Below are 11,681 nucleotides of genomic sequence, written 5' to 3'. Positions count from 1 at the left end.
AAATGTATACCAATAAATTCCTTAAGCTTTTGGGAGAGTTTTTAGCTATGTATTTCAATTTACTAAAAGGTGGCTCTAGGGCACGTACCATTTCTGCCAATATTATACCTGCTATGGTAAAATTATTTTTTTTTTTCTTTACAAGTCTTTTAGGCTTTTAGCAGCTTCAACTAAATTTTTACAGCCTTCCCGATCTTCTGAATTTTCCAAATTCTTGAATTCGTCAATCGCTTTAATATCCTTCGCTACTCTGTCTATCCACCTCTGGCGCGTGCCAGGATCGTCTTCCACGTGCAGGCCGTTTTCCAAGTAAGGTTCTTACCACTACGGTTTTTATAATTTTTTCTGTTTGCTCGCCAAATTCGAGTCTTTTGGCATATAACATATTTTTGTTCTTGGTTTATTATACAATTCTTCTAGTTCTGTGTTATATTTTTATCTTTTTAGAGAAAATGTTGTATTTTCATCTACATAAATACCTATATAATTAATAATCGCTAATAGTTATCATTATTTTGGATTTAAAAAAAATGTGATTATTTTTAAAGTATAAAATTCCTATCTTATAATATATATATATAAATATATTATATTCCTAAATAATAAACATATATACATTTTGTACGTTATAAATCTTTTATCAATCACAAAATATTTTAACGGGGTGATCCATTTAACGTAAGACTATTGATTTTATAATAATCAATTATAATTTATGAGATATTATAAGTATGAATCTAACATTGAATCATTTACTCTGTTTATAAACAAATATCAAGTGTATTTATCATACAATATGAAAATATGAAACGTAAGAAAAAAGTTTCATTTCTTATGGGTTAGGTAAAGGTTATAACTATTAACTTTATAATTTTAAAATTTAAATAAACCTTAGAAATAAACACATTTTTTAAAAATAAGTTTAAACAAAAAATAATAATAACAGTGATTATCAAATATACACTATTATGTAGATAAAAATATACAATTTTCTCTAAAAATATGGAAGTATATTATGTGTAATATATAAATTTATAATTGTATACTAGCAGAAACACGTAATTTCCAGCTCACACGTGAATTTTGTTTTTGTTCAAGAAAATCGAATATTTTTTTGTTTATAAATAACTATAATAGGATCACATTGATTACATATAATATAATAAAATAATTAGGTATTGTGATTGGATAAAATATTATTTTTTGTCATTTAGCTCATTTAGGCTAATAGTTATTCTTTATAAATCTAAAATTGAGTAACTAATAGCTATTATAAATCATAAGATTTAGCGTTGAAGTCTATATAGGTATTAAAAAAAAACTCGGTCGATATTAAAGAAAAACAATTAAGAATATTTCAACTCAAATAAAACAAAAATTCATAAATAAATTATATTGATGATAATTGTAGATAGTCAGCTAATATTGTTTATACTCTATATTATATAGATATTAACTAGATTATGAATTATATTTAAATGTTACATAATATCCAAATCTATATATCTCAATTGACACCTAATTTGCATACCTACATTATTAGCGATCCCTGGTGGCCAAACGGGTTGTAAGTGTTAGAACAAAATTTTTGTGTTTTATTATTACATTAGATAACTTATAATATAGTTAGTAATAAAATAATTTGCATTTCTTTTATAGTTTTATGGACATTTGCTGCAACATTAATTCTATACCTAGACAATTCTATTAATAAGGAATAAGGATACAGTAATTGAGTAATGATAAGTAATGAATCATTAATGAAATAATGAATAATGATAAAATAATTAACAGCAACCAAGTAGTATATTGTATATATGATATACAGGTATAGGTATATCACATATTATTTAATATTATTATGTTATTTATGTACCAATATAATATAAAGTTTGATTTTTGAATGTTCTTTTAACTTACCAATCAAATACGAATTAATTTGCAAAAAAAATAAATCGTTGAATTCTTTGTAAATTGTATAAGTAATAAATTACAATCACAGATATTATGTAGTATGTACCTACGAGTAGAAAACGATCGATTTCTTCGCTAAATGTAAAGTTATAAACCGATAAAATAATTGACTCAACAAAGAACCAATCTCAGATAATCTGTCTGATCTAAGTAAATAAAAACCAGAATATATCCTACTACTGCTAACTATAGTTACAATACCAAGTTTTTGGTCAAATGTGGTTAATTAATTATACCTACCTCCTAATCGACCATTTTTGATTTTTTTTTACATAGATTTAACCGTGGTATACACTAAAGATGTGGTTATTGGAATTTTTAAATTTTTATTTTTCTAGCCATATTTTTAAAGCTACCTACTTAGTAAAAAAGTAACTAGGTAGTAATAGGCTGTATATTATTGAATTGCGCTTATAAAAAAATAATGATATTATGTGTCATATTATTTATTATTGATCACAGAAATTGCAGTTATAAATGTTAAGTGTATAATGAATAATGGAACTTTCAACTTCATAATAAATATTTCAAAAGAGCAGAATTTTACAACAATAATAATTGATGATGTATCTACCTAGGGTACTTGTAATTTAACTTTCTTTACATCATGTTGTAGATAGATAGGTACCCAAACCCAATTAATTAATTGGTTTAAGTTTTAAGTACTAATATACCTATTACTATATAATATTAATATATATTGTAGGTATTTATGTGATTCTAATAACTGTTAATTATTTTTGTGCGGTAATGCTAGTAATACACTAATATTACAGAATAGGTTAAATTTATTCAATTCTGTCCTATTATACCTAGTCATATTATTATAGCCTATGAAACAAGGTAAGTTTAAATGTATCAAATACACTTAGCTATAAATTTCTATAGTTACATTAAGCGCATTTTCGTGGAGGTAATGAATAGGTAGTTTATTAAAAATAGTTTTTGATGAAGTCAGCTAACTATTTATTTTCGTTACCTCCATGAAAACTTGATTATTATTGGATATTTGTTATTATTTTTATAATTGATAACAAAACTAAAAATTGATAAGAATTCATAAGCATTGCTATTGTAATTATTATTGTTACTTGTAACGTTTCATTTTTCTGCATGTTAAAAATAAATGTTAATTTGAGATATCGTCTTTTATACTACCTACATTTTAACACTTAAAATAATAAAAAAATTATTTAAAGTATGTCTAATAATCCAGTTATTGATTTATTTGACGATCCAAGTAAAAAGTTTGTTAAAATATGTGCTCCAATGGTCCGTTATAGCAAGTAAGTATAAAATAGACATGTGTTTAAAATACTGTGTTATAACTAACAAGCTTAAATAGTAGTATGTTGATGAATTTTTAACAATTATATAGATTTAATGGTTTCATATTTTTTTAGACTACAATTCCGGAAGTTGATTCGTATGTATGAATGTGATTTATGTTTCACACCAATGATAATGGCTGACTCTTATGTTAAGTCAGCTAAGGCTAGGGCACATGAATTCCAAACTGATGCAGGTAAGTAAATATCATATAACATTCAAGTATCAAATAAAATAATTATTTATAAAAATATTTTTATTTTGTTTTATAGATGATAGACCACTTATTGTACAATTTGGTGCTAATAATTCATCAGATTTTGTTAATGCTTCTAATTTGATTATTCCGTAAGCGTATGTATATATATTTTTCTTTGAATTAAATTGAATAAATATTTTTATTTTGTTTAGATATTGTGATGGAATTGATTTAAATTGTGGCTGTCCACAAAGATGGGCTTTAAATGATGGATATGGAGCACAGTTACTGAAAAATCCAGAAATTATCAAAGATTGTGTACGTCAATTACGTAATCATTTACCCGCTAACAAGACTATATCAGTTAAATTAAGATTACTCGATAATCATAGGCAGGTATTAAAACTTATGACTCGATATAATAATAATAATTAATAATACCTATATATTATATTTAAAGAAACTTTTATTATTAAATTTTGTAATTCTAAACTATCACTGGATTAGACATTCACCTATCAAAATTTTACTTTAAAAATGTTGTATACATTTTAAATATTGAACTACTAACTATGCTCTTGAGATAAATAAATAAAAAATATTGCTCGTGTTGGTTCTAAAGTTAATGTAGTGAGATGTTGAAATCCATTTAAAATATCAAAATTTGTATGTTTAGTTTTAATGCCTTAGGCTTAAAAATGTAATATATTAAGATCCCTTGTAAATCAATTTACAATTTAGCATTAAAGATAGAATAGAAGTTTAAAGTAAAGCTATATGTTAATTTTAATAAATTATGGGTGATAATTGACATATAGATTTGTGCATAACATGCCTATATTATGATTTATGAGTGTTTAGATTATATGATTATAATAAATGCAAAAATAAAAATAAATTAAATTAAAAATCATTTATTTTTAAAAAATTATAAAATCTTCTCATTTCCATTATTATATTTTTTTTGTGTACACTTTTTTTACTAACTATTTGTATGTAATTTTTTTAAATATGTTTCCTAAAAGAACTATTTATTATAAAATGTTAAAAATTTAAATCAATAAAACATTATGCTTATTTTTTAAACATTATGATATTGATTTATTACTTAACTTTTACATAAGAATTTTTTTTTTAATTCAAATAAGTTAAAACAATGCATAATATACTAATTAATATTGTAATTACTATATTAAATAACAATAAATATAAATCAACACATTTAAAAAATACTTATTTCAGTATAATATTTTATAAAATGTCAAAATAAATTATACATAAGGAAAATATGACAATATTGTGTAATATGAAATAGATAAACTTTTACTATTTACTCTTACACAAATTATTACTCAAAACTTTTTCTTTTGCCTGTGCATGGGTTTAATTTTTCTAAATTTATACTAATGGAAGATAGATATATAAATTATTTGTTTTGTTTTACAAATTATAGATTATTTTTTATTTAAGTCATCATTATAATGATTAATGATAGAACTTGTAAAGCAAATTTAATTTATTACTATTTTTTTCTTTTCAGAAAGAGTGTAGATCTTTGTCAACAAATTGAAGCCACTGGAGTGTCTTTTATCACAGTCCATGGGCGAACAGTTCTTCAAAAAAATGAAGCTATTGATCAAGAATGCTTGAAACTTATAAATGAATCTGTTAGTGTTCCAGTAGTTTTAAATGGTGATATAAAAAATTTATCAGATGCTATCACAATGCAAAAATATACTGGTTGTAGAGGTAATAAAGTTAATTTAATTTTAATAATTTAATATTACTATAATAGATTATTATTTCCTGATAACTAATATGTATCTATTTGTATATTTTAGGAATGATGAGTGCAAGAGGTATATTACACAATCCTGGCTTATTTGCTGGCTATCAGAGTACGCCACTCTCGGCTGTTCAAGATTGGCTAAATATTAACCATACAAATTACTTGTGGTTTCATCATCATTTAGTATTTATGTGTGAAAATCTACTAACTAAAACTGCAAGAAATACTTTCAATCAATTACGTAAAGCATCAGATGTAATATCATTTTTAGAAAACCAATTGGATATACCAAATGTACTCCCTAGTAATCGAATATTAGGAAAGGAACCTGGTGGAACTAGTGGTGCATATTATGAAAATGTAAGTATTAAAGAAACAGTTTCTTCTCCACCTGAAGATATTATGGACAGCATAATCAATTTATTTGATTGAATAGATACCAATTGTATAAACATTATTAGACAGTTATTAAATTAAAGAAAATATAAATTTTGAATATATTTCAATATTTGTATTATATTGTATGTTTATTTTGTTGGGAACACTTTTTATGATAATTAATAATAGATTTTTTAAGAATGTATTAAATACATTTTTTGTTTGTATTATAAATGAAAATTGTGAAAATAAAATATGAAATGTTGTTACCTACTGGTTACAGTTGTAACATCATTCCAAAAATTCGAAGGCAAAAAAATATGTTTTATACTGCAATGATGCTTGACCTTTTTTGTTCGGTGTGCCACTTTGGCAAACAATCATCTCCAATCTGGCCAACAAATATAAAAGTACAAATAATCCCAATCTTAATCTAATAATATAATTTTGTTATACATAATAAATGTACAATATATTTGGCGTATATCTTATCTTTTATTGACTATTGAAAAGATCACGGATTGAGATATACATTATAAGTACATACAAATATACAATGATAAGTATATCAAAAAATGATATTTCAAAATTGTATTCTCAACTTTCACACAAAGATTTATTTGCTTTAAGAAACGTTATAATGAAAATGGCAACTGTATTTGGTTCAACGAATATTTGTTAACAATTATTCCCACAAATGAAATAGTTAAAATCAGTTCATAGAACGCGACTTACGGATGAACTCCTACATTTAATTATGAGGATTAGAACAACTAAATTCGAACCAGATTTTTCATTATTAGTAAAGCAAACACTAATTGAAATTTCATATTAAAATTTTTTTATTATTATTATTACTATTACAAAATAAATAAATAAATATAATTTAACTTTTTTTAGAATATTTTGTTTTATTTATAAATTTGTGACGGGCCACACAAAATACCATCGCTGACCGCGGGTTGGGCACCACTGTTTTCTAGTCAAATTAAACTTGATATATTACATCAGTGCAATCATTTAATAAACTAAATTTGTCTTACTAAAAATATATAAAAAGAAGACTCAATCCATTGCACCTTACTTGAAAACATGAGTAGTTAGTTTTCTGGAAAAAAAACATAACCTATACTAATTATTTATATATATAAAAAAAAAAAAAAATGTTTCTTTTAAAAAATTAAATTTTTGAGCATTTTTACCCATTCTTAAATTTTTATTTATTTGTTATTACTTTATATAAAATGTAATTGATTGTGAAAGGGTAAAAATATAAAACCATATTCGACAACAATACAATATTTGATAAAGTCTAATTTTTAAAATTAACCTAATAAAATGCATAGACACTACTGCACTAGAATGAGTAGAATGTACTCGATTACTTAAATAAGTATTCGAATAAATGCAAACATCAACACAAAGAAACTTCTAATAACTTTGGTACTTAGAGCTTGCAGGTTAATGAATATAATATTACAATCATTTTACATTTAAATAATTGTAAAAACGACGATGCTAATGAATAATAATGGTTGACGACATGTGTATGATTAGTCCTTATAATATAACATACAACAATAATTATTAGTTATAAATCATAATAATGATTGATTTAATTATATATACTGACCACAACTATGCATATAAATACAATACGTGTGTTAGTACTCAATTATATCCAATAGTCAATACAAACAATGTGCGATAAATTTAACAATTTAAAAATAATAATAAGGTCATAGTGAAAAACTAGTCTTATTCGGAATATTACAGAAATTACGTAAGTAGATGTAGTTAGCTATCTGACTTGATCCAGAAGTTTTAAAAATTATTATAAACCTTTCAATTCCTGATTTTTTTAAATCACCCCTTGATTTTTGGGTAAAAAATATGTTTCGGACGATCAAGTTTATGTAGTCATCCGCACTCTGTTTCATAGCAACTAGATACATTGTAAACATGTTTTAATTGATTGAAAATAATTTTTTATTAAATCGTCGGAAAACTTCGAAATTTACGAATAAAAGTCGAACGTGATTTTGAACTCGCCTTCTGACTTTAGTTCTTTAATTCCTACATTTTCTGGAGATTTACAAATCAGGAGATTGAATTTACAATTATTTACAATTTGTCTAGAAAAGATCGGACAGAGTGCAAAAGGCTGCGTGAACTCGATTTCCCAAAAGTTATTTTTAACTTAACAGTCTTAAGGAAGATCTAAAAATTCAGGAATTGAGTTAACTATTAATTGAAAATTGTCTTCAATATGTTGATCAGATGGCAAATTGGCATGTCCAGAGTTTCAGACCATTGACACAGAGGGTGCACCTGGTGCGACGAATTAACGCACGACCAAATTACCGCGACCAAATGACGTATGGATATACGTGGTGCGTACTCAGGGGGCTAAGAGGTTTAGCCCCATTTTTGAACAATTTGTTTTAGTTCATGGTGCCACCTGAAATCTCAGGGAGTGCAGGTGCATACCTACCCACCTGATAACGGAACAGCAGTTCCCGCACCTAAGTTCGTCTCGTCGACGACAATGTTTAATAGGATAATTCATTCCTATTTTGTGTATTGTGTGTAGAATTTTTTGTAACTTCGTCTCTGTACATTATACCAGTGGTTTTTATCTGGTGTGCCGTGAGCGCTCTTGAAGTGTGCCGCGAAAAATCTGTTAATAGTTTAATTAGTATGTATTTATATGTATATATATAAAATATGCCTCACATATTATATGGATTGGTGTGCCACACTTTGTAGGAAATTAAATGTGCCGCATGGTTAAAAAGGTTGAAAACTACTGCATTACTGCACAAATCATCTGATATTTTCGTAATTATACTTTCAAGAACTCTAATGAGATTCTTCAGTTTGCCAAACTTGCTATTAGGCGTTTCGGTGTTTCCTAAACGATTGTAAGTAAAAAAAAATTATGTTTAATTTTATTATCGGTAAATATTTTGTGAACATGATGGAGGCAATAGATTGCTCTTCGCCAATGGAACAGCGGCTCCAGCACCCAAGTTCAGTCTCGTCAATGACAATGCTTGATATGAATAATTCATTTCAATTATATGTGTAGAATTGTTTGTCACTTTTCCTACACATATCAACACACGATACAAGAATTATTAATGCAATTATGTAACATAATCTAATATTCTCCTAATTACTTTCAAGAATTTCGATTCTACTCTTTAATTTGTGAAACTTGCTATTGGGCGTTTTGTAATTGTTATTAAAAATAAAAATTATATTTACAATTAATTATTGGTTTTTTTTCTTATTGTCGAGTGTGTGAATCAATTGTTACAAAATTAACAACCTATAAAATGGTTCAAATATTATTATTCGCTTATTGCAAGAGAAATTTTTAAAAAAAAGGTATCGAAAAATAGGTTTAATAATTAGTATAGTTAGAAGTTTAGAACTATCGAGGAGAACACTACTGATAAGAGGCCACTGATAACTAGGTAGACTATTTCAAAATTAAAAACCTACTTAAATAATATTTAACCAGACATACTATGGAGAGTAGCAGCAGTAGAAAAGGGTGGATGGAAAAGAATAATTAAGAAAATGGTCTCAATAATAACCGAGAACCAAAAAAAAAAAAAAATTTATTTACACTTGTGTTTTGCTCTAAACTAAATTAGTAATTAGTTAAATACTATTAATAATAATAAATTATAGATTGCTATAACCAACATAGTGGCCAGTGATACATTTCTAGTAGCTTAGTTTCAGAGCTAACTTCCAGAGAACCACTTTTGAATCGTCTAAAACCGTGGTAATGATCGTTATGTATCAGATGATATACCTACTGTAATATCATGAGAACTATTTCATAATTTCGTGAAATACTACATATTATATTACAACGAACAGAGATACGTCATACTTGACCACCACCATGTAGGCTGCATATATTATGATTTTTCTTTAAATCTAAGCATTATTAAAATATATCATATTATATTCATATAGGACTTTAAGTAACTCTATTTTTCACTTTTTTAATTGTAATTACTGATTCCAAATATCAATTACTGTTAAAGGAATTGCATGGTAAGAAAATTGATAAAACTAAAATAAATAGGCGTACACAATCTTAAATATATTACAATCGTAAGAAAATGTTTTATCGCTTTATCAGCACATATAAACAAAAAAGAATTTAAAAAAATATTAAATACAATAACTATTCATAATTTTATATGAAAATATTTATAACGATGTGTATGTTGACGAATAAAAATGATCACTTCCTTAAAGTAATTTATTAAATTTAGTTAAAATAATATAATGTTTTTCAATTTTTTTCGCGGGTATTTATTCTACAATTTGTGTTGAAGATATTATTTGATGATTGGTTCTTAAGATTGCATTAATAATTTACTAATTGAAATATGATATTATTCTTTTTGAGTATCTACACAATTTGAGACTGTATAATACGCAGATATTATGTCACGTTAAAATTACTAAAACGACCATTAATGTCGCGACCGACACTTGTCATTATTAATATTAATAATATTATTATGCATATTATGCACCTACTTATGTACTTGTTATATGTTTTTGTGTTTACTCTGTAATTTGAAAACTTAAAAAATAACGATTTATCTACACGTTTTAAATTATACAATGTACCTATAATAATATTTATCATATCTACAGCTAGTGTTTCGCGAATACAATGTGTTTAATGATAATTGACCGTAAAACCACTTTTTATATTCTTTTTGCGCATTAATCATAATATTAAACAATGTAGACAATATTACAACAAAAACATATTAAGTAGACCTAATCTCTTATAAAAAAAAAAAAAAAACAAAAAAGTACAATTGTATTATATGTATTGTATGTATCGTATGTATTTTATAGATACCTACACCACGTTTGTATTCAAATAAATATTATGTATACATAACTGTGTGATCACCTATCTTATATGTTAGAGTTTATACATAATAGGAACATTTTATAAAAATTATACTAAAAACCGGAAAATCATATTTTACAATCAGATAATATTATAATAATTAAAAAATGAATAACCTAACCAGGAGTAGTTTGAAAATTATATGGTATAGAGTATATGCACTATAGACTAAAAAATAGTACTTCTAACATCTTCATATTTGATTGTTTTTTTTAAATTTCTGTAATTAATTGGAAAACAATTTGATTAGTGGCGTTATGAAATTAATTACAAGGTACGACTACATATTTTTAAATCTTTCATTATATTTCACAACATATAGTTTAAATAATTAATATTTGGTAATTAAAATAATATTTTTTTTCTAGTATTTAATAGATTCATTTTAAAATTATTATAAAATTATCCATTAAGTAATTAATAATGTCTTAAATACAGATCCCAACTTATGGAAAGCTAGGGGAGCTGCAGCCCCAAGCATCTGTTGATAATTATACATAATTATAAATATTAAATTACAATTATAATTATAAATGTAAAATTGTATAATATTATTGCTTTCGTTAGACATTTACATGATGTATATCAATAAATATTAATTAATATTTTTCATTTATACTAATATTATAACAACTATCTATATTCTATATATATAATTAATAATTATATTAATATATTATATAAGTATTAAAAAATAATTTATGTTCTGTAAATAAAACTTTTGTTCACTGATGCATACAAATATATTATTTAAAGTTCACTGTCATTTTTAAATTACATTTAACAAATATAAAAGGCCCCTAAAATTAAATTGTCCCAAGCCCATATTTCATAAATTGGGATTTGCTTAAATAAGTAATTTAAAATTATTCACAGAAGACACACGGTTGTATAATATACAAATCATGTAAAACGAATGTCATTTGGTCAATTGCAGAAACCTATCCTAACGTTGGTCCTTACTCCTTAATATATTATTATCATACAAATCGTTAAATAATAAGTAAAAATAATCATTCCAACATGAGATATTGAAATATCTATCAATAAAT

General features: G+C 25.0%; 1 protein-coding gene across 2 annotated transcripts; it reads left to right on the top strand.

The window, feature by feature from the left end:
• Positions 1–3,070: 3,070 nt before the first annotated feature.
• On the top strand, positions 3,071–5,828 carry LOC113553609 (tRNA-dihydrouridine(20a/20b) synthase [NAD(P)+]-like). 2 transcript variants are annotated; one of them, XM_026957013.1, is made up of 6 exons: positions 3,071–3,260; positions 3,378–3,499; positions 3,576–3,651; positions 3,715–3,894; positions 5,043–5,251; positions 5,344–5,828. In XM_026957013.1, the coding sequence occupies exons 1-6, from the start codon at positions 3,175–3,177 to the stop codon at positions 5,721–5,723; spliced, it is 1,053 nt and encodes a 350-aa protein (XP_026812814.1). In that variant the 5' UTR covers positions 3,071–3,174; the 3' UTR covers positions 5,724–5,828. The 2 variants fall into 2 exon arrangements, with proteins under 2 accessions (XP_026812814.1, XP_026812815.1); XM_026957014.1 differs by having other exon boundaries at positions 3,715–3,898; positions 5,047–5,251; positions 5,344–5,723.
• The last annotated feature ends 5,853 nt before the right edge of the window (positions 5,829–11,681 follow it).

The sequence above is a fragment of the Rhopalosiphum maidis genome, chromosome 2, assembly GCF_003676215.2.
Source record: "Rhopalosiphum maidis isolate BTI-1 chromosome 2, ASM367621v3, whole genome shotgun sequence".
Classification (NCBI taxonomy): domain Eukaryota; kingdom Metazoa; phylum Arthropoda; class Insecta; order Hemiptera; family Aphididae; genus Rhopalosiphum; species Rhopalosiphum maidis.
This window is presented reverse-complemented; position numbering and strand designations above follow the sequence as displayed.

What these genes read in the sequence shown, in the direction of transcription:
- LOC113553609 (XM_026957013.1), top strand. Translation starts at nt 3,175, where the DNA reads ATGTCTAATAATCCAGTTATTGATTTATTTGACGATCCAAGTAAAAAG. An exon ending in CCAATGGTCCGTTATAGCAA is followed by an intron (nt 3,261 to 3,377) that starts GTAAGTATAAAA and finishes ATATTTTTTTAG; the next exon opens with ACTACAATTCCGGAAGTTGA. An exon ending in AAAATATACTGGTTGTAGAG is followed by an intron (nt 5,252 to 5,343) that starts GTAATAAAGTTA and finishes TGTATATTTTAG; the next exon opens with GAATGATGAGTGCAAGAGGT.